At 43.4% G+C, this 24,678-nt stretch overlaps 1 protein-coding gene across 1 annotated transcript in view; it reads right to left on the bottom strand.

Moving 5' to 3' along the window:
• The window catches only part of LOC311000703 (potassium/sodium hyperpolarization-activated cyclic nucleotide-gated channel 2), a gene marked incomplete at its 3' end in the record, with an annotated part of 29,931 nt that extends 5,639 nt beyond the window's left edge, over positions 1 to 24,292 (bottom strand). The window contains exons 1-4 of the mRNA XM_083991501.1: positions 23,103 to 24,292; positions 20,099 to 20,522; positions 17,892 to 18,053; positions 8,628 to 8,846 (exon numbers count right to left, since the gene is read on the bottom strand). Of these exons, the coding sequence (XP_083847627.1) occupies positions 8,628 to 8,846; positions 17,892 to 18,053; positions 20,099 to 20,522; positions 23,103 to 24,289 (1,992 nt within the window). The 5' untranslated portion in view covers positions 24,290 to 24,292. The remainder of the gene's footprint in view (positions 1 to 8,627; positions 8,847 to 17,891; positions 18,054 to 20,098; positions 20,523 to 23,102) is intronic.
• Between the last annotated feature and the right edge of the window lie 386 nt (positions 24,293 to 24,678).

Below are 24,678 nucleotides of genomic sequence, written 5' to 3'. Positions count from 1 at the left end.
CTTTTGCATATGTCAGCTTATTTTATGCTATTACTGCTGTATTTGCGATAATGCTCCTTTAAGTTAGCTTGGTCAAGCTAAGGTTAAATGTTAGAAGTCATAGGTTAAATTCTGTTTTTAGATCCTGTCTTTGTCTGACCATCTTGGTCAAACATATCCTTATATTGGAAAAAGGTGGAGTTTTAGAAAACGTATATAAGGTTTGAGGTTTCAGGCTAAGAGAGAGTCATCTCAATTCTTGGCACCAGAGATGCTCCACGATTCGGCATTTTTGTACACTGTTCTTCTTGTAATAAACTATTTTTGAATGCAAGAAAAGACGTGTCGGCGGTGATCCCTTCTCTTCATCAACACATCAATATACCACAGCATCAAGAGACGATCCCCTGACAGTGGCTTCAGTGGGTTCGCCTCAGAGTCGACAGACTGCAACACAACTGGATGACCCCCCCCCCCCCGGCAGCCATGTGTCCTGTCAGAGGCCCCCGAGCAAAACAATGAGGCCCACCTGCTCACACACTGTTACAAGCTTTGGATCCTCACCAGCGCCTGTTAAACAACACTGGAAAACAGACTGACTCACTCTTTGTTTACAGGGAGGCGCATTGGGCAAACAAAGGCTTTAAGTTGTACATAACTGAATGTTTATGTACCGAAGAAGGATCCTCGTCTCAGATCCAGCAACACAGGGCAACAAAACCCTCGCTTTTCTTACTCTAACTTTATCATGACAGAGCAATAATTCATGTTGAACAGAAAATTATCCTAATAAGACAAATCATATAATATAATTGTATATATTATATATTGTGCTGCAGATTTAGAAAACATCTTCATCAATTTGACACATGCACTTGTTTATTTGCATGAGTTCTGATGTGTTGCAGCACGTGTTCTGAATTTGCAGAACCTTTGTGTCTTTGCATATTTTTTTTAAGTTGCAGTGTTGAGCTCTTACACACTAAACCCAATCACGCAATTTGAAATAACTAGGTTTATTAAGAATTATTAAGAATTATTCATGCTAGAGTTTTTATTTATGGTATAATAACAGTAAAACACTTCGTTCCAAATGTTGCCTTCCTACTTCAGCCAACTCTCTCTCTCTTTTTTTTAACACAGTCCCTCAATTTCAGGGGACTGACATAAACAAATAAAGTAACATAAACTTAAATAAGGTTTGGTGGTGAATCTCTTGCTGTCAGTGACTGTCTAAACTCCGTAGACACTTGGCATCTTCTCTGGTGGTGCTCTGCCAGGTCCATTTTCAGATCTTGCTTACTTCAGCTACTTTTTAAGTTCAGTTTGGTGTTGAGGCCACGTTCTGCACTAAACTTTGTTCACCCCTTGTGGGTGTGAACTCCCACTCATCACAAAACAAGATTTTAGTATTCTGTTGAGTGTAAAATGTTTAATGTAGGGATAAAGCATAATGCTGAGATGTTGAATTCTTTGTTTTGTGTTTCTGTTTGTCTCCCCCTCGTCATAATCTGTAAAACTGACTCATAACCTGACTCTTCATCTCAGAGGTAAAAATGTCTATGTCGCATTAATTACAAAATCTTCATATATGCAAACATGCAAAGCAGAGGTGACCATGGTAAAACTGCTAAATGTCGACATAATGGTGTTGTCATTGTGAGCAGCATGTGTGCATCCGATGTTAGCATTTAGCTCACAGCTTCACAGAGCTGCTGTAAACTCTTGTGTTTGAATATAACCACATTAACTCGAAAGCTAAAAGTCTAATCTGTAAGACATTTTCATTATACAATCAGCCTGTAAATGCTGCAGCATCTCAGAACAGTAGGTGTTAAAAGCTTAAAGCCTCGCAGTGTTGGATTACAGAGCCACCACAATGGAAACAAATACTTTCTGCACAGTGTGTAGGTTCAGTGTTGTCCCACTAATGTTACACCACACACTGTTTCTGCAGGTGGGTCTACCATCACACCTCATCACTCTGCACTGCAGGCAGGTGCAAAAAAAAAAGTTGTCACTCTGCCTAGAAAAAGCAGGATGTTTTTCTGACTGAGCCCGTCATCCCCTCTGCTTCAGTCTGCCACATGACGTCAACATCATCTACGTCAGGAGAAGTCTCCTGGGCGGGGACAGCTGCACAGCTCCTGTGACGGAGTTATGCAAGGCAAAGTCTCACCTGCGTGAGTAACTCTGCTTCCTGACATCTGCAGATGGAGAGTGGCCCGGAGAAATGACCCAGTGTCACAGCTCTTTACCCGGCATGTCAAAGCCAACGCTGCAGCTGGTGTGCCTTTCATAGGATAGAAGTGCTGATTGTGGACAAAGTGAAGGTGTGGGGTTTATTCTGTGCAAGGGAGGGAAAAAAAAAACCTCACGCTCTTCACAGAGATGAAGTTAGACATGAAACTCATTCCAGCCCATTGTGGCTCGGCTAAGTCGGAAAGAGTGAGGCAGCAAAAGCCTATCTGATTGAACTTAGATGGTGGCATTTAATGACTTGACTTTGAGAGCCATGTCACAGCGCGCCATATCGATCATCGCCGGGCCAACCTGAAATCTCTCCAGTGTCACGGAGGAGAGGGAGCACGCGTTTGTCTGGTGTGTCTCAGCACCCAGAGGGGACTGACAAACACCCAAATGAGATCGAAAATGACATCCACTTTCTGTGTCACTTTGATGACAGTGTGTGCGACGGCAAAACACTTCACTGACATTTTTTCATCTAAACTGCTGTTTTGGGAACTCTTTGCATTTTGCGATTTGTCATTCAGGGGAAAATTTATGGAGAGTTTTGTTTCTAACTTTGATTAAATTTTCCACTTTTTAGCTTGTGAACTACACTGACCCATCACAGCTGCCAGTTTTTATCATCCCTTCTCTTTTTATTCCCTTTCTTGCTTTTTCCCTTCCTTCATTTGGTCCTTCCTACCTTCCGTCCTTCCTTTTCTCTTTCTTTTGTTCCCTATGCTCTCTTCTCTTGTATTTCCTTTCCTATCCTCTTCTCTCTTGTATTTCCTTTCCTTTCCTTTCCTCTCCACTCCTCTTCCTCCTTTTTCCATCTTCTCCGCAGCTCATTCATCCCACAACTTGTCTCTATTGGAAATTCTAATTCGGGTTCATCCCAAACGGCCATGTGGATGTATAATTCATTCACTTCATTCCCGGCTAAATCGCCTCATTACATTATGAAGCACATTCACCAAAGAGAAGAAAATCAGATAGCAGTAAGTCAGCTTGTCTTGTCTGTCTTCAATTCAAAGATGTGTACAGAGGGAGGAACAACACACTGTGAGGTCCCACACTGTACAAAGTCTCATTAAATGAAATGAGGCTTCTAAGGAAAATCCTGTAATTCAGTCAAAGGGAGTGAGGCACAGATAAGGGTTTGTAGCCTACATCAGACACACTTTCAGAGCACTGAGCATCATTTGGCACAACCGGAGGGACACTGATTTTTGTTGCAGGCGGTGGTGAGCAGGAAACTCTGTGGCCAGTATCTTTGCAAAGTCAGCCTCGCTCAGGATAATTGGAGCGATCAGTGACAAGCAGTCTGGCTAAGAGCGGACAAATCACTGTTGTTGATGGTGTCAGTGGCACGAAGACGGAGAAGAGGAGGAGGAGGAGAAGGAGGAGGAGGGTGTATATGTGGAGGAGGGTGTAGAAAACATCATGTTGTATCCTGTGCAGTGCCACATCATGGCAGAGAGCTCAGACTGCGTCTCGCTGACTGAGATTAGTCTCTACAAGAGAGAGGAGCTGATTCAGTGTAAAACCCCGGTGAGGCCATTAAGAGCTGATTATGGATGCACAAGGTGTATCGGTGTAGAGTCACATTACTAATACGCTGTCTGTTGTATGTCTTAAAGGCACAATCCATGCTCTGAAGGTAAGATTTAAAATACGAAACACATTACTGAAAAAGCTTATTTTTCTCAAACGCATTGACACATCTTTTAATATGTCGCCATTCTCGCCACGTATTTCAAAAATATCCTCAAACAAAAACGGCTCTGTTTTCGGCTTTGCATTTGCATTGCAATGCATTTTTTTTCAAATATTGCAGTGTTTTTAAATGGTTTATTTTTAGCTCAACAAGTAGGAGGAAATTCTCATCGGGAAACTGTGCAGCAACATGGGAACCTAAACCAAAGAACAACTAAATATAAGTCTGCAGTGTTTCTAATGCTAAAAGGCTTTCTTTAATAAGTCATATTTGTAAATAATGTATAAGAATATGCCTATATTTGGTTTTGTGACGCACACAACACAGATTTTCATTCATTCATAGCTAAAACTTCCAAATTATGTGAATATGACTCTGATATTGTTTAAAAATGTATCTGCCTCTGCAGCAGCTGATTAGAGAGAGACACTATGAGCTGAACATAGTTAGCATGTTTGTCAAACTGCGTAGTGCACTCACCACCTACACCTGATAAAGAAGCGAGTGGAGGCCCTGCTATGATTTCAGGATCTAAATTCAGTCATTCACGAAGGCAGGTAGGTGCAGAGATCATCATTTAATGATGAAAATAAACAGGCTCACAGGCAGATGAGTCGACAGGCAGGAGGGGGAAAAAAACTGGAACAGACAGCAGAACCTCGAAGCAGGTTGCAGGCACAAAGGAACAAACACAGGAAACAAACCAGACAAAGAATGAAGAGAATTCACAGAATTAAATATGTTAGTGACAGCGAGATTAAATGACACAGGTGAGACTCATCAGGGTGGGTGTAGAAAGAACAGAGAGGGGGCTGTGTCACTTCATTTATATCAAATCACTTACTCATTCACAACTCCCTCCCCAATATCCAGGGAGTTGGATAAAGAAGACATTAGCTAATCAGTAAAATGAAAATACCTTATTCTGTGAATTTCTCTGCACTATTTTTCTTTATTTCAGCAGAAACACTATGCTGGACAGCCCACTGTATGTATAATAACTCTCACCATTCGGTCAGTCCTTCAAAATGACATGGAGTGGTGAATGATTTCCAGGGAGTCAAACTATCATCAGACACGCGAGGAAGAAATTTCAAAGTAAAAGGGGACACCAGAGTCCAGAGAGTCACTCAGCGGGCAGAGCATGACACTACACACCTACACAGCTGTTTTCACTTGTACTCGCTCATTAGATTCCTGCTCAGGTTTACGTTAGGCAGACAGGTATGAATGTGTAGCCTCCCCTACTCTAACATGGGGTGGACCACATTTGTGTCACTTCATTAGATTAAATTTATAAACTGAGTGAGAAAAGTCAACAGACACCATCACTGCATCTGAATAAAATCCAACACTGACGCTAATACAAAAGGTGTGGGTCACATAAACAGTTCAACTCTCTGGTTGGACTAAAGGGAGGTTTTTCTGTTCTTATTCAGCCAGTGGTGCATGGTAAAAAAGAAGAAGAAGAAAAAAAAAAAGTAAAAGCACATGTGTGAGTGGGCCATAAGTTTGAAGAGCCTTTAAGGATGCGTGTGTTTCTTTTGGATAGACATGCAGGTTTGTAGGGCAGATACCAGCAAAACATGAACTCCAACTTTCCAAAGCTCACTGCCAAATGTCATGATCACCAGAATTACATTCCTAAATTTGTCATTTACTGCAACAGCAAAGATGACACAAGTGAGGCTACTTCCTTGTCCGTGATGTGTCACTTTGCACTATTACTGAGTAATAATAATAAATAACTCACAGGTCTCTGCACCAAAGCGACCAAGCCAAATTCTGCATAATTTTAACCTGCATGGATCCAGAGTCTGACATTACAGCTGGGCTGAAATGGAGACCTCCACACACAATGTTAGCTTCAGCCTCACTGGGGCTGTAAAAGACTGCCAGCAGACTTGTTTTGCTAACACTCCCCACATGATAAAAATGTCACTCATATAGCCCTTTCTGGAGGCGTGGTGAATTCACCCAGCAGCATCAGCATCAGCCTTGCTGGCATGGCTGGCATTTTTAGCTCAGCGTGTGACGTATATGTGTGTGTGCTTTTTTTTTTCTTTTCTTTTCTTTTTTTTTCTTTTTTTAAATATACACATCTTCAGCTCAAATACTAATCCTCACAGAGCAGCAGAAAAAAAACTTTGCAGAAGAAAAAAAAAACAGAAAATCTGAAAACTGGACAGAAAAAGAGTAGTTCTGGCTAATTGCACTTTCCTGCCCTCAGCAGAAAAATTATATATACCAGGATGGAGTAAGTAAGGACGCATGAGAAAACATCTCACACAGTAATATGAACAGATTCCAGATGTTTAAGTTTTTTACCTCCTTAATTTATCCCTAAACTCGATACAAATACTTGAGCTGGTTGAGGATTGTACAAACTTATACAACTCGGTGTTCAGACTGCTTGTGGTGCAATTCAACAGGATATTTAAAACTGATAGGAAAACAGCTGAGGAGTGGTTTCTTGCTTAGACAAAAACATTCCTTCAAATAAAAATCACACACACACACACACACACACACAATGGATTTCTCTCTAGCCTTTTAACTCCCATCATCCAGGACACACAGGAAGAGGAGAGCATCAGTCAGCAAGTCAATTTGCTGAATCGTCATCTACTAAACCATTTATTAGACATGATATATTATATACCCAAGCGAGCGTCCGTCCACAAGACTGCAAAAAAACTCCACAGGGAGTTCCACACAACTCGAACACACTCTAAACGATGTGAAACAGGCAGTGTTCAAATATCTTGCAGTGCACCAACAACGAGGCCCTGCCATCTCCCACAGGTCTCCCCTCCCCCTCGCTTTTGCTCCCTGTAGCAGCCGGTTAGCAGTAGCACTGCACCTCTCAAGGACACCACCACCAGAGAGGAAAGAAAGAGAGAGGGGGGGAAGAGAAGAAGAAGAAGAAGAAAGAGAGAGAAATTCAGATCTGGAGGAGGAGAAGAGACAGACAGCGAGAGAGAGAGAGAAAGAGAGAGAGAGAGATAAAGATGAGATAGAGGGGAAATCAGGTGGGGTGTATTTAAGAGGTGAAGGGGAAGAATAAAGGAAAGAGGGGATGAGATAATGTAAAGAGGGACACTTAAAGACGCATACGAGATGAAAGAGAGTGCAGGTAGGGGGAGAGCCAGTGAGTGAGTGATCAGGAGAAGAGAGAGAGAGAGAGAGAGAGAGAGGCAGCCATGGTTGCTTACGTCACCTTCAGGATGACATTGGCAGGACACACAGGTCTGCTGCCTCATCAATTCTACTGCTGCTGCCCAAGGGGACATCATATCTCACACACACACACACACACACACACACACACACACACACACACACACACACACACACACACACACACACACACACACACACACACACACACACACACACACACACACACACACACACACACACACACACTATCTCACTCTCTCATTCTCTCTCTCTCCCACATCAGCTCACCCTCGCACACACACTCGCCCAGCCCCTAGCGACGTGGCTCTACCTGGCCGAACACACCCGCAGCCTCTGATTGGCTGCTGAAAGCCAGCAACACTCCCCCTGCTCCCTAGCCAGCGAGACTCTGCTTGGAAACAGAGAGAGGCTGTGCTGTGTTACCACCACAGACCACTGCTGCAGCGCTGCTCAGCTATGCTCCGATCCCCATCGCTGTTCCAGAGATGTCTGATAGTCAAAGGAAAACACTGCCCAATGATAATATATGCAAGGGCTTTAACAGGACCTGATGATGTGTAATTAAGGTCATAACCTGAGAGGTAAGTGTGTCGGTGTGATCTGATGCTGTTGCACCACGGCACAGCTTCTTATAGACACAACCGCACACTCGTATGTCGTAGTAATGTATAGAAATCCTGCATCATAGGTAGATGAACAGATGAGGCAACAAAACAGCTGCAGCAGCTGATGAACAAAGAGAGCGGAGGAGAAAAGAAAAATACACACGTGTTTATGAGCTGTGTCACTGTTTTGACCTGATGTGGGAATATTAAAAATTGAAGGAGCTCTTTAACCCCCCTGACCTCCACCAGTGAGCTTCACTGTGAAGCCACACAGAGTGAAACCTATCCAAGTTGTTCTCCTATGATACAGATTCCAGCACCAAACTCTTCTGGTCCCTTGTAATTATGTAAAATCCTCTGAGAGAGTTCAGGTTCAAATCATCCTCTACATGTGCAGGTTACATGGCACTGTCACCTCACACTAGTTCTTTACCAGATGTGGACATATCCATCCATTCATGCATCCATCCATCCATCCATCCATCCACCCATCCATCCATCCATCCATCCATCCATCCATCCATCCATCCATCCATCCATCCATCCATCCATCCATCCATCCATCCATCCATCCATCCATCCATCCATCCATCCATCCATCCATCCATCCATCCATCCATCCATCCATCCATCCATCCATCCATCCATCCATCCACCCATGCATCCATGCATTCATGCATCCATCCATCCATTCATGCATTCATGCATCCATCCATCCATCCATCAAATAAGTTTAGTATCAAAACTTTAATTCAACTCTGAGTTGGGAAACATACCAAATATATCAGGCTGCATTTTGAAAAGGTGTAAAGAATGATAAACAAGACAACTAAAATATTCACAAAAAAGGTGTTAGGGACATGGGACAGAGCTGATTTAATGAGGCTCCTCACCTTTTCCTGATACTGCCGTCTGGAGGAGTCCAGGGACTGGATGAGGGCGGTTGCATGGCCAATAAAAACAGCATAGCAAGTAGCTCCTACAATCATACTCAGCATGGTGAGCCAGATATCTGAAAGACTTTCTGGGGCCTGCCGGCCATAACCGATGCACAGCATGTGGCTCATTGCTTTGAATACAGCAAAGGAGTAGAGCTCTGACCAGGTATCATTCTGCAGAGAGAGAAAAAGGGGAGATAAAGAAACAAGTTAAAGACATCAATGTTATATAAAAGACATGTTTTGAGGGAGAGTGGTGGCAGAGAGTAGGGAACCAGAAGAAAAGCTTTGGGGACAGCGGGGTCACGGAAAAGCACTTATACAAATGAGAACTCAAGGGACAGAGCTGCATTAGAGGGGAGGAGGGAGGAAGTGGAAACGACATCAGGGGAATCCTTCGAGGCCTAATCAGTAAAGTAGAGACGGTTTGGAAATTATTTCCTTTGAGAAGAATGATAATGAGAGGTCATTAAATATGCTCTTTCAGAGCAGTGTATATAGGAATCTACTACAGGAGGTGACACCTACGTAGCTTCCTGCCCGTCTGTGTGGAGATTCACAGAGGGACAAACCTCAGATCATAACTTACAAACACATCAAGGACCATTAATCATGTCATTGAATCAACACTGAAACTTTCTCAGATGTTAATAATTGCTCGTTGTTGTTTTCCTGTAGCTTTGAGCCAAAAACTCTCGTCCTCACAAAAGCTGAGCCACAAGCTCAACTGACCTGACACTTTTGTTCACTAAGCTTCTTTTGTTTCCCGTTTCTTTCATTAGTGGCGACCTCGGTGTGAACAGGCTGATGATGCCAGTTAATTCAAGCTGAAGCCAAAATTTTGGATTGTTTTTTTTTGTTTTGTTTTTTTAATCATTCAACCAAAGAAACTAGTGTCCTGTGTAATGACATTGTATTAAATGGGGTTGAAAAGCTCTTAGAGCCTGGTTTTAAGCACACAAACAAAACCTCTCTATCATGACCCCTGACACTCACACACTCTAAATCTGCAGCATGCTACAGTCTGCACTGTGCTAGCAAAGGCAATCAACTACCTCTCTCATAACCTACAGAAGTACATTAGCAGTCTATTAATGTATCTGCTGCTATATTTCTTAATAGTGATATATTTAGCTTGGCTTTTTTCCAACAAACGTCCCGTGTCCTGCCCTGTGAAAACCATGTATCTCTAAAATTACTTTCAATGAGTTATAAGAACAACTTTGTTTTCCATTTGAGCCAAAACCACTTCCAATGAATGAATTGTTTGTTTATTTAGATTAGGAGGTAGGAACGTGTGATCTTTAAATTCCTCTGAAACAACCCACCCAATTTAAGATGCATAGTTCATCAGAAAGTGACAACATGTTCAGATGCCAGTGACAAACTGGGTATGAAACAACACAGAGCAGATTAGATAATGAATCCATTATTTAAATGACAAAAATAATCTAGCAACACTTTTGCTTTTTTGTTAATAATCAAGCAAGAACAGTCTGGTTTCAGCTTCTCGTGTGCTACTTTTTGCTTTGTCATTGAAAATGAGATACTTTTGGGTTTTAATGCATTGTTCTGGAAAAACAAATGACCGCAGACATCATCTGTGGGAAACTGTGGCAGAAATTTTCTGATGTTAAAGAATTGCAAATATAACATCCATCCATCATCTGTCCCAGCTGACATAGGGGTGGAAGGTGGGGTACACCCTGGACAGGTTGCTAGTCTATCACAGGGCTGTCATATAGAGACAAACAACCTCGCACAGTCACATTCACACCTAAGGGCCTTTTATAGTCTCCAATCCACCTATTTCTCATGTCTTCGGACTGTGGGAGGAAGCTGGAGGACCCAGAGGGAACCCACACATACACAGAGAGAACATGCAAACTCCATCCAGAAAGGCCCCAGGCTCAGGAATCAAACCCAGAACCTAATATATCTAATTAGTCAATTTAGAAAATTATAATCAGACATAAAAGGGAAGAGTCATAGTAAAACATCTCATGTCTCTGTGCAGATCTATGAGGAACAACATTAAAGGGCCACAAAGTGATTAGAAGTGCTTCTCCGTCATGAACAGAGGAAAATGTAGACTCCAAAAATAAATCTAGCTCCACCAAGTGGGCTGAGACTAAATGGTGTATGTGAAAACAGAAAGAGAAACAGTGGAGTGAAACAGATTGAATAATAGATGAACGATGAGCACTTTGATTCTGAAATAGCACAGGCAAGAGAGAGGGAGAGAGAGACTCCACGTCCTCACAAGTCTCAACAGCCCTCCACAGAGAATTCAGTTTGGGAACTATCCGTTACTTGTTGGTAATCATTGTCTCCATTAGCGGCAGATAGTCTGAAGTGGGCTGAAAATCCAGGGGCTTTAATTTTATCTCCCAGTGTCTTCTTCATACATGCCGTGTGGCAGCCCTGCTGTGCAGCAGCCAGGCGTGAATTTTTCTCGTCTGCCAGAATGACAGAACGACCACGTGCGAGTTAAGTGATGTGCCTTCAAGGAGTGACACATTTACACACCACGGACGGACAAAATGCACCAACATTTAGCTCAGTACATGCACTTAGACCACGAGTCTGTAGCTGTGCCAGTAGTCCCGTGAGGTCATTGAAAAGAAAGCCAAAATGATAGATATATAAAAAAAAAAAGTCTAGCAACAAAAGGGGGTGGTGGTGAATAAAAATAACTTGTGTGAGGTGGTGTAATCGGAGAGGTCATCATGTCATGTCTTTGGTGAGATTTTATGATCATAGCCAGTGTTGGCTGAACTAGACACACAGAAGAAATGCTCCTCTAATCTTCATGTTTCTTGAACATTAAGGCATACAGTAGCCTATATTTCTGTGTCTCTATATTGTATCATGTGTTTGTTCTTTTTTTGTTTGTTTGTTTGTTTGTTGTTTTTGTTTTTTGTCTGTTTGTTTGTTCTGCTTACTTTCTTTGTATGTTACTATGTAGCCTACTATGTATGTTTGTATTTCCGTTGATAATATGGACCCCCTCGAAAATGAGATGGCACATCTCAAGGGGCTATCCTGTAAAATAAAGTCAAATAAAAACATTTAAAATAATCAGCGTTTTATTTATTTATCAGTTTTTAACTAATGTTCAAGATCATTGTTTAGCATGTTAGCTTGCTAGTATTTGCTTATTTGTAGGGGGGAAAAAAAGTAAGTAGGCTACAGTTAAAGCTAATAGGAGTGTCACAGTCACTCAACACAAAGTAGTGGACGGAGTGACTGACATCGCCATCCCGACAGCCACACCAACATGCATGGCTAAAAATGACCAAAAGCACATCCAAAGACCTGAACCTTTGCCCTGTTACCACTCACATCAGTTCACACCTCCCTGCACCACGGGCTGAAGGCTTGAGGCTCGGTCTGGGATGGACAGGTGCAGTTATGGAAGAAATGACAGAGGCAGGAAGAAGCCGATAACAGAAAATGGAGTTACAACACACTGGATGACCGATGATGTTGTGTGTCCAATGGACGATAAACTCGACAAATATCAAAAGATAACCGACGCACATGTAACAAGACCTCTGGCCTGGCCCACCAGTTTAAATTACAATGTCTTATCTGAGTTTACTGTACAGTCACCTCAGTCTCTCTGCGTCTCTTTTTCAATTCACTGCCTCACCGAGAGTGTGTAGTCTCTCTTTATAATCTGTGGACTGGACAGTGAAATTTGTTTTCACTTAACGTGGAGACCAAGACATCCTCTGTCCCTCTGCTCATTTTAAGGTTAAAGTAAAAGTGTCATGCAGTATTTAATCCGTCAACATGAACAGCATGTGAAGGCTGTCTGAACTGGTGTAGCTACATGGTTTGAGTTAATTAATTTAACCTCCTTTTTATGCCGTTGCATGAGTTTAAAGGGACAGTTTAACACTGTAGGAAATAAACTCACTTTCTTGCTAAAATGACAGAGCTGATATTACGGCAATTTCTGTGCATATGAAGCATTAACAAGGAGATACCTCAGTTTTTTTTTTTTTTTTTACATTTTTCTCCATGTACTGGTGAAACAAATCACATAATAAATGTTAATAAGTGAGATTTAGAAATGCTGCTCAGTGTATCTTTCAGTTTTAATGCTAGACTTAAGAGTCACCTGGTTCTAGCTTCATATTTTGTGCACAGATATTAAAGTGTAATAAATTCCTCCTCTCCTCACTATCAGGGATTTTTATTTACTGACTTTATTTGAAGATCAATAAGACAAGGTGCTCCAATATTTGCACATTCAGGTGGGAGGACTGTGAGAGATTAAAATCAACTTAATGGATCCACAATCCCCCTGACCTGATCCTAGTATGAGTTAAATACCAAAAGCACTGCATTTACCAAAATGTAACGTGGCTGAATGTTTTTGTTGAACCCAGGTGACAGTACTAGAAGTAGGTGTGTGTATCTGAAGGTAGCAAAAAAAATAACAGCATTTTGAGACCTTTACCTTGTGGTGTATTTGTTTCCATTTTCCCTTTATGGCTTCAAAATTGTCCACCTGAGCCTGGTGTAAAATATATTGTCAGATTGTTTCAACTTTTTTTGTTTGTATTTGGTTTTTAATCTAATTTTAGCTTTTTATTTTTGAAGAACTTGGAGATATAAACAAGAACAGGAGTAAACCGACTTCACTGTATGATCTGGGACATTACACTGTTATTTTTACAGGCTGAGTAACAGTCCTGAAGTAGACAAACATGTATGCGATCTATGATTTTTGGATTTTTGATGAATTCAGCTCCTATAGAGGCGTTTAGAGAGAGGGTGTGTGGGCTGTTTGTAGGATGCCCTGTTTGGTTTGCTTTGAATCTGTGAGAAACTTTCTTCCAAACAAGAAACAGTCACCACTATGGACAGTCAGCCTGACTGGAAAAGTGTTGCTCCGTCTTCAAAACATTTGCACTCTGGCTTCAATTGCTCTCAACACAGGTACAGTAAAGTCAATGCTGCTTGGCTGATGTATAAAGTGCAGTAACAGTACTTCTAAGCAGAATATGGCAGCGATGTCTTCTGCACTCAGCACAATGAGATCTTTGAGTGCAAAACCACCTGAGATCCTGTGGGACTGAAATAATCACATCCTTTTCTCTCCCCACACAGGAAACAAACACCACCTAATTTCTTATCCATTTACAGAGGTTGGACAGCAGCTTTCACTTTTCATGTGTAGTGTATGCTGTTACCGGCCTAGTGAGTATGTTCAAATCAAATTTGCCATGTCCAGCAGCAGGCCCGTGATACTGTTTGGCCAAACAAATAAATAAAGTAAATCAAGTGATTTAACACCGTACATAGTGATTACCGGCTTATCTTCTCCAAGCCAGCAGACCACTGTACAGCAAAGCCCCCTCCCGCTGATAGCAGTGGGGGATAATAGGAAAGAGACGTCTCTGTGATGTGGATACAGTAAGGGATGGGTACACACACACACACACACACACACAGTTGTAATTACAGAGTCGAAACTATACACCCGTGCCTGTCAGTTAGTGCTGTTGTCACTATTATTACCCAGTTGCCTCCAGTTGTGCTCCACTGACACAGCTTAGGGTCCGCCACCAACCCACTCCCTCCCTACCATTGAAATTAACTTTGTTGCTGACAAGGGGGCATAAAGGTGTAGCACTAAAAAGGAAGATGTTTTTAAATTTCAAAGTCATATACCTATGTGATCTGGATGGACTTGATCTTCCAAAGAGAGACAAATACCTTCTGAGAGTGTTGCTAGTGGGGTGTAAAAAGGCTCTGACCAGAAAGTGGTTTAAAAAAGACAAACCAACAATTAATGAATGGATTGATATCATTTATAATATATATGTTATGGAGAGAATTACATTCAAACTCAAAAACCAATATGATATTTTTGAAGAGAACTGGTTGAAATGGCTCAGCTACGTGTCAACTGTAAGACCTGATTTCATATAGATCACAAAGATAAGGCTAAACTCTTGATTAAGAAATGTTTTGCTCCATATCCTGAAGAAACATCCTTTTATGTATGATGTGTTTATGCCTGACTCGGATGCTCCACTTAATGAACAAATCCTCCCCTTGTCATGTTACGTTTTGTTAACCTGTGTGTTTTTGTGCCCTGTTGGCACATATTGTATGTGTATTAAAAAAACCAATAAAAAGTAAATAAAAAAAATAAAAAAAAAGGTAGCACTAAATGTAAGCTAAATGAAATGAATGGACAGCAGTTGGGGGTGTAATGCAAAAAAAAACAACCTATGTTCCCTGAGGAGAATTACAAGTTAGACACTACAGAACCCAATTACTGGTCAGTGGATGTCATCCTGAGTTACAGAGTGTTCTCAACGCCCTCCACGGGTTCTGCCCATAGGCCCCACACCACCAGAGCCGCTGCAGGATGCGAGAGGCTTGATGGATGGTCTGGCTGCAACACACTGGCTAATGTTACAAGTTGTCAGCCACTCAATAGGGGGGCGGTCTCAGGTGGCTGTAGGCAGCCTGTACCATGCCAGGCCGGTCCTTTAGTTTGAGAGTGACGGCTCTCTGGAGACTGACTGTCTTTGATTATACAGAGGGAGAGAGCAATAGAGGAGTCAGTGGCCTGTCAGCTCTGAACTTCATCATCCCAGACTTCAGACTTCTGCGCTGCATGCACTGCAAGGTTGTCCTCTTGTTTCACATGTAAGTTTTTAACGGAAATGTTCAAGTTTTCTTTAGGTTTTGGTTGTGAAGCTTTATAAGGAAGATGAGGACTGTATATGTGGTTTTTACATTATAGGCTACATACAAAGCCCATTTTGGGAGAATGAGAATAGGCACAAATCTGTATATTTTAATTACATTTAAAGCAATAAAAGCTATTATGTTCATTATTGATTAATCTACTAATTATATTCTAAATTAATCATTTAGACTTCACAGTTTCTCAAAGAAAACAGGGACAAAACATTTTCAGAGAAAAGCAGCAGCAGTGGCGTGTTAAGTATTTTTGTTTGAAAAATGACCAAAACAGTAATTCAGCTGTTGAAACTGTTAATTAATAGTAAATTAATTTTCATTTGAATTTGTAGATTTGAGGATTCGACATTTGCTTTACTTTGTTACAATGAGAGTTGTGAGTGACTTTGTATTTCAGCAGAGGGCAAACAGTTGAATGATGCAGGTAAAAGAAGTGCAGTAGTCTGTAACATCAAAGACCTGGTGAGGACATGGTTGAGAGTCAGCCCCAGAGACAGTGGACACACCTGCTCTGATTGAAGTCTCTCAGTGTCTGCACCGTGGTTAAACATTGGACCACTGTAGTTTACACATTATCTTTTGATAATCCTAGACATTACACTGCAATATAATGTAGAATTACTTTCTAAATTTTAAAGACTTTTAATGGCAGCATAAAAAAAACAAATGACTCTAACCTGGTTTGTCCCCATAATAAATATTTTTGGTCTTTTTTTTTAGATCATTTTGCCACTGCTTTATGAAAGCACTGTTCATCAGACCCAAACTGATACTGAGAATCTGAGTCAATATTGTAACATATGATTTTGTTGATGCTTTAAAAAAAAATAGCACCAGTGAAACTGCAGTTTGTTCCCATTTGGCAGAGGATTTCCTTCCCTTTCATCAACATGAAAGAGAGGCTATTTACTCTCATCATCACATTAACTTGTTATAACTGGAATTACTATTGTACAGCAATAAAATAACTGCTGTCATCCAGGAAATACTTCAAATCTGAAATTTACAAGCAGTTATGGCTGGCCCTGACGTTGTAAGGGCGCAGGACCCAATCTGTTTAAAACCCCATTTGGACCTGTTCCTGGTGTCTGGGTTAGTATGGTCTCCCCTTGCTCAGTAAAAAGCTGAGGCTGACAGACAGACCTATAAACAACCAGCTTTTATCTCTCTGAGAGAGACGTGGCAACAAAGAGCCCAGCTGCCTGGCCATAACCCCCCCGCTCATTCAATCCCTCTGTTTTCCCCTTTTATCTTTCCTGTCATCGCCCCACCAAACTGAGGAGGAGGCACGGAGGGATCTAGAGGTGCGTGTTTAAATCTCTCTGCCTCATTGGTGTTCTCATGCTGTTTTCTGTCTGGCACAATGACTGAATGCAAGAGCAGAAGTTGGTGATATGAGCAATTTTCTTCATGTGTTGACTTCCCCTCCTGAATCAGCACTACTAGTATTATAACAACTGACATCGCTTAAGCTCGTACTTCTTCTCTGAACAGTGGAGTGCTCTGTTTTCAAAGTGGACCCTCTTGAACCAAATTGCAGTATATATAACAATCACAACCTACAGGACCCTTTATTTTTAGTCATGCTTGCAGCGTGCTTTTAGGGATGTTGCTCTCACACTTTGGTCTAAACTGAAATATCTTATAGTTTCACTATTGAGTAGATTGCAAAGAGTTTTGCTCTGACATCCGTGGTCCTTAGAGGATGAAATATAATGTTTTTTCTTCTGGCATCGCATATCCTATAAGCATACATATATCTATCATCCACTATGGATTGGCAGGAAATCCTGGGAGGTGTTTTATGGTTTTCAAACAGTAAATCATTTCTCTGTTCTGTTTCTGTCTCTGACTTTTCAGGTCAAATTGTAATTTATCTCATAAATCCAGCTTTACTTTGTATTTATTGCCAAATAGCTTTTTTCTTTTTTCTTTTTTTTTTTACCATGCTGACACACTAAACCAAAATGGTGAACATTGTATACGGTGTAATGATAATTTGCAGTCACTGTGAGCTTGTTGGCATACTGATGTTTTTACATGTATTTACAACCGCGCACCAGTGTCGTTGAGAACAACCCCACACATTTGACCTTTGACTCCTGCTCTTGTGTCAATGACTTGGACCTACAGTATATTTATCATAGCCCACTAATTTAATTTTGTGGCAACAAAAACTAAGTTACCAGGAACAGGAACCGAATTTCTGGTCTTTAGAATAAAATGAATCTAATTAAGATACAAAAATACATACAAAGATTTGAGTGTTGACGTTACAGAAAAAGACAGAAAGCATTTATCATGGCCACCATGACACATTGATTGACATTCAGCCAATATTTTCTGATGACGGTCAGACACTCCAATCAATACTCTGTGACCACGATCAGCTCTTTCCCAATCAGCTCAGAGTAAAAATGTAAATCCAGTTCTGGGGTGATATGTGTGACTTTGTATGCACAGACATGATTTCTTGACACATACCTCCATCTTGTTGAGGGACACCCAGCAGTCTGAGGGGAAGTCCTGCAGCATGGGAACCAGGAACTGTAAGCAGCCATCCCAGTGACACAGCAGCAGCATCATACCAATCAGGTTAAAGATCCGCATCACCGCACTCGCCAGGTCATAGGTCATATGGAATATCTGGAGTGAGACAAGAAGACAGGAGGGGGGTTTAAACTGTGAAACATACTGAATTGAAGGAGAGAAAAGCAGACTACTTCATATTTTTGGGGTAATAACTTTGCTTAAATCGTTGAAATCATATCTCAGCGTCACGACTGACTACCCACTTAACTCCACAGTCTCTTTTGGATCACACCAAGTTTGATTAATGAGTGGGGGAGACAGGCTCCCATCAGTCCCAAGTCAAACACAGCAGGAGCAGGCAAGACATTTGTTACACAAAGACACATGACATCAATCAGAGGCTCAAACATGCACACAGAGCCCAGTCACACTCACGCAAGCCTGCGGGCACAAAGATACGCTAACAACACAGACAGACATGCCAACTTGAACAAATACACACATTCAACGACACAGGATGATGGACAGGGACCATCATGATCCTTAACAACTGATAGTCTATGCCGCCTTACCCATCAATCATTCTGAGTCACCGGACGGTCACTTCGGCCAATCATCTATCACCTGACTGACGTCAACAAGTCACTCTCTGTTGCTGCTTAATAGTCTGATGGCTGTTTAAAAGTAATAATAATTTCCGTGATGTGTAAAGCTGCTGAAGTTTCAGTGCCGTTCATAGTAGAACAGCCGTCGTTGTCTAATAAAGTTCACTATCAAGGAATGAGAAATGGGTCATTTCTTACTCAGTGCAGCTGAGGCAGAAGTGATACTCTGTGAAGGGAGAGATGAAGAATGAGGGTGGACATGAATCACATGCGCTGATCTTTCTAAATGCCGCTTTAACCTTTATGAGGTTTTCACTGTCAGGTTTTGTCAATCACTAACTGACAATATAGCGGTTTATCAAATCGTTTTTACAGAGGATTGATGAGAGAAACTGTACTGTACAGCTGTGTTGAGGCACGATGGATGTGTTCAGCACTGTGTGGACAGCTCCGAGACAGTTTCATGGTTCAGATACTTGGGTTTTCAAAATAAAACGATGGCTGATAACGTGAAAGAGACAGGCATCTGAAAGTGGGTATCGCCTCTCTCAGTGTCTCTCTCTCCACCGCATCTCATTCTCCATGCATGCCAAGTATCACTTCCCATCATGCACCACTGTGTGTGAGTGTATGTGTGCGCATCACATCATATCTTCAGAAATCCAATTATCCAAAGGTCAAGTGAGCAGCCGAGCTCCAATGCGCTGCTCACCATTGCAAAATGCCAACACACCATGCTGCCGATACTGGCACAAACGAGAAAAGTCGAGAGATCTCATGACATCCCGGGACCTCCTGTCTCCCAGGCCGCTCGCCTTCATTTGAGAAAGGAGTCTGGGGACAGGCTGGAGCAGGGCCCCCGACAACATGCATCCCACACAGAGTAAATAAAAACTGAGCGGCCAGGAAGGGCAGGGCTGGGTCTTTGAGTTCGGTCTGGAGAATCTACCTGGCAACAGCACCTATCTTCACATCCAAAGTCTGCAAGTCAGGCCCCTAGAGAAGAGCCAGCTTACCCAACTTCTCCATTGTTTCCAAATTAACGGTTAGTGACATATGTAATCACAGTCAACAGCCCCCTAGTGCTGCATATCATCATCACCCTCTACCCCACCTGCTCTTCCTCTGGCATCTTAATTGATTAACTGTGTTTGCCCTGGTAATAGGCTCCTTATTAGACCGCCTGGTGCCGCCTGTGGGCCTGCCAGGTCAGACAGGGAGACAGAAGGGTAGGGGGGGAAAGGGTTGTGTGACAATAACAGTAATTAGGATGCAAAGTTTGTTAAAGCTCAAACATCCTGCTGACATTATACATTTCTCACCAGGTGGCAGGTGAGAACATGAACACTCAGCCTCCAGGCGGAGGAGAGCAGGCAGCTCAGAGCAAGCAGATTGTTGCTTTGGTCATGAGCCAACATCAGCATATTGGAGGCAAATCGTCGACCTTTTATCACCAACTAGATTAGGCGTTTCTTCCTCTGTAGCTAGAAGATGTGTGATTAGATTTCATATAATATTTACACAGGGACACAATCGTGAAATGCATGCTCTTACCTCTTCCCATTGGTGAATGTAGCGTATTAATCTGGAGAGCCTCAACAGCCTCAACAGACTGAGGATTTTGGTAAAGCGGACGATCCTCAGTGCCCGAGCAGTCTTGTATACCTCCGAGTCGATTCCCTTCTCCACTATGAGGAATATGTAATCCACTGGGATGGAGGAGATGAAGTCCACAATGAACCAAGTCTTTAGGTACTTCTTCTTAATGGTTTTAGGGTCCAAAATGATGTCTGAGTTGTCCTCAATGATGATTCCCGTGCGAAAGTTCAGCACCAGGTCCATGAGGAAGAAGGTGTCGGAGACCACGTTGAAGATGATCCAGGGCGTGGTGGTCTCTTCCTTGAAGAAGGTGATGCCCACGGGGATGATGATCAGGTTGCCCACCATAAACAGCAGCATTGTGAAATCCCAGTAGAACCTAGCGGGCGTGTGTGGAGTTGTGGTGTGCACATGTGTGTGTTTACATGAGTGTGTGTGGTGTAAAAGAGAGGAGAAAAGGAGGAGGGGGGTGGACAAAAATAGAGTTAGATAAGAAAAGTTGCCGTGGCAAGCCGATAGGCACAAGAGACTTCCAAGCTCAAGATGGAAAAAAGTGTAAACGGAGTGCAGGAGCTTCACTCCAGCTGCCTGAACATGAAGAGAGTAATGAGAGCTGCTGAACTTTCTTTTTCCAAGACTGACGTGTATTATGCATCATTCTTTATAAGCAGTCTCTCTCTCTGTGCATTTTACATACAAAATGAATCTGATGACTGTCGTGCTGCTCGTGGGGTAAAAAAAGAAAAAATGTATTTGCATGGCTGTTTCCTGTACAATGACTGACAGAACTAAATTTTCTCCCCAGGCTGTATTTTCAAGGTTTACATAATGAGTTGAAAGATGGAGGCAAGAATCATCCTCCTCTCTTCAGCCCTCTGTTTTCTACACTTTCCTTGTGACCTTCTAAAGCCCAAATACACCACAATAATGAAGTGGTTATCCTTTCTTTTTCTTTTTTTGTTTGATAGATCTAACAAAACAGCGTGAAATTATTTAAATTACCATAAAACACTGAAATATTTTTGATTATATTATGATACTGTATATGAATGTTGGATTGTTTCTAATCTTTTGACTCACTGCAGAGTGCCAACTTGAATGACAATAAACTTCCTTATGTCCTTGTGTGAGCAATGCTCATTTTGTCTGTCAAAAGGTTTTTGCTGCAAAAAAAAAAACCATAGGCTACAGTATGTTGCCCTTCACAGTGATTTTACTTATATTTGGCCTAAATACCAAGGATAAAGTCCAAATAGACTTATTTAGGGTGCAGGGACATGTAAGGACTGTAGGATCTCACATATTAGTTTTATAGGCCTGAGCGATTCTCATTTAATTAGTAAGTATAAAGCTGATACATCATTGTTAAGGACATGTTCTTAGCTGTTATCGACCTTGCAGTTGCACATGCGAGCCGGGGCGACTACCTTGCTCCTCTTTCTCAGTAGGCTAGTGATGTGGCACTTTGGTGACTGGGACAGACGGAGTAAAAAAAAAAAAAAAAAAAAGTGGTGAGGTCTGAGCCCGTCAGAGGCCTCTCTGCAGGACAGGTGCAGCGCTGAGTCATTACACTGCGACTTATGCAACATGCTCCGACTCCTCCACTCCACAGGCAACAACAATAACCGCCGCGATGATCACGTCTGAGGCAACTTTGATTTGCGTTAACTACGCTCGTGTATTCATTTGCATGAGAATCACGGAGTGTCAGAGCGCCCCGCACAGCGCGTGATCTCCAAAGTGGCCTGTTGTCAAATTACATCTGCTGCTGCTGAAGACGTGTCTCAAGTTTAGCCCCTCAGTGGTCCACTGACTCGGCGTTATGTGATACAAATGGTCCAAACATGAATGGCTCTGTGCAGGGGGGTGGGGTGGGGGAGGATGTGTACGTGTGTGTGTGTGCGTGTGTGAGGGAGGGGGGGTTGGTTAAAGGTAGCGCTCAAACGCGCGAGCCGACTCCAAATTAGAGACGGGAGCTGTCCGCTGGTTTGTGGTGCTGAAACCAAACCGCGCAGCCATAAGAGGAAAACCAGAAACTGCTGCTGCCTGAGCACAAGACGCAATTCAGCGACGAATTCTGATCTACATGTCGAAAAAAGGCTACAAGCCCCTGCAGGCTCATTTTACCTATGGCCCAGGTCACGAGGAGCCTTCGTGGCGCGTGGATTTCCCTAAATATTTGCATGACCAAATAGCTGCCGGGGGGGGGGGGGGGGGGGGGGCAGCTGGGTTATCAGTGTCGAGCCGAGATAAACAGAGTGAATCCGTCATTTAAATGCAGGATGCGGGGAGTCGTACAGGCGGATGTGTCTCCAGTGAGCATGCTTGAGGTTTTCGCACACTTGGCTCAAGGTGACATTCCGTTGCTGAGTGCATCGCACACACACACACACACACACATACACACACATACACACATAGCCTACATCCTATCAGCACGGCTCTTGTCGCAGAGCACAGCTTCTACTACAGTGAATATTAATTCGATCTGTTGATGATGGCTTCTTTTTTTTCTTTAAAAAAAATGAACTCGTCTAGCGTCAGATCACTGTCTTCTCTGTTAAATGTGAGCGTGTGCTGCAACGCAAAAGTCGAGATATGTTAGCAGGCCGGGGCTTGTTGAGCATCCCAGACATGCTACTGTACCTACAGACTGGGAAAGGATTTGTTTACAACCTTGAAATGACACTTTTTTTGTTTGCTCCAGTCAGTTTGCCTGACAACAGGTTGTTTGGGGAGCAAGTTGCATGCATCGATTCAAATCTCTAAAGGTTCAGTCATAAGGGAGGGAGTGGAAATATCAGCAGCCAGTAGCCTTGACAATAGTCATGCATGTGCTTCCATTGGGGGTCACAGTGGTTACTCACTATAAAGTAGGCTAAGTTGCAGATGACAATGGGGACCCATACGGGCCCCGCATGACTTTCAACGTGCAACCAATGGCGGCCCCAGCTCTTACCTGAAATCGCTGTAAGGGTGGATAATCCAATTCCCAGCTGATTTTACCCTCTCCTGCTCTCTCTCCACTGCTTTTTGACTACCATACATGCGTAAGGAGAATTTGTTAACTCCAGGCTGCAGCATACTACTAAACTGCCGCTGCATGAAGCTGGCTTGGCTGCCCTGAGGCTCCGCATCCTCGGCGGGCACAATTGGCGGTCCATCCTCCGGCTTCAGGAAAGTGACAGAGTTCCTCGGCTGCTGGGTCTGAGTCTGAGTCGGGCCGTGCAGCGAGGACGAGGCTTTCCGGCTCGGTGCGTTAGAGAAGGACACCTTGGAGTCCTTTTTCTCGGGGACACCGCTGGACACGGGGGTAGTGCCGGGGTTGGCGCTCTCTCCTCCGTGCCCCCCGGTCAGGGACCCGCCTGGCGTGATGGAGCCGTCCATGCTGGCGGTGGTCGAGTTACAGGCTCCTCGCTTGGCGCTGCCTGCGTCCTCGGCCCTCCCCGACACTCCTGTCTGCCTCTCCTGCTTGGAGATGATTGAGCGCAGGCTCCCGGTACCCGAGTCCCTCCTGCATTCTCCGTTTTTGTTGCATTTCATGCTGGAAATTGAAGCGACGCTGTTGCAAACATCACCCGCTGCCGCGTTTAAAACCTCTACCGTGACCGCTGACACCGACGCCTCCACCCCAGATGCTCTGCTGGTCTCGCCGCGCAGGGCAGCATCGCCCGGACAGGGTGTCTGGGTCTCGGCAGCTCTGGAGGCAGGAGTGGGCCGTGGGGCGGCAGGAGCGTCCTCTGTGTGCGTAAGGCAGGGCTCCTTGTTGGAGTTCCTCCTGGAAGCCGAGGACGCGGCTCCCCCTCCTGGCGTAAAGTTCTTCATCCTGATACTGCCTCTTCCTCCTCCTCCACCTCCGCCGCTGCCGCTCCCCCCGGCTCGGCGCAACCGCGGATGCTGAAACTTAGACTCCTCTTCTCCGTCCTCCGTCTCGTCCATCACGACGTTGCTGGCCACGCCGGACTGCTGCTGCTTACCGCTCGGTGCACCAGAGGAACCGGGGTCCAGACAGTTGTGGCTGCTGGTGCTTCTTGTGCGTTTGGACGCGACGGTCCTGGATGCGCCGATGTGGCCGAATCCGCTGCCGCCCACCGCCTTCTTCTTCATGGTGGCAGCAGACGCCGGTGACACCTCATTCCTGTCCATGACATTAAGCAGCTCAAATTTTGCCTCCAATTATCTTTGGAGAAAACCAATCAGAGGTAGAGGAGAGAGGAGAAGAAGAAGAGGGAAAGAGAGGGAGAGAGAGAGAAAGGAGAGGGGGACAGAGGGAGGGGTGGACGTGACTTCTTTGCAAACTACTGCATTTATACTTTCACTAGTCATCCTGTCAAAGACGCTCAAGCATCAGACTAATTAAGCCTCTCGACTGCGTCAAATATCATTAAACCATTAGCTTATGCTGTTCCCAGTTCAGTTCAAGTAGCCTACATCTCCAGCTGAGGCCTCTCCGTCATGACCTGAAGCTGAATTACCTCATGCATGCAGTTCCTTGCCAAAAAAAAAAAAAAATCACACGGGAAACAAACACTTAA

This window comes from Trachurus trachurus (assembly GCF_905171665.1).
Source record: "Trachurus trachurus genome assembly, chromosome: 17".
Lineage (NCBI taxonomy): Eukaryota > Metazoa > Chordata > Actinopteri > Carangiformes > Carangidae > Trachurus > Trachurus trachurus.
This window is presented reverse-complemented; position numbering and strand designations above follow the sequence as displayed.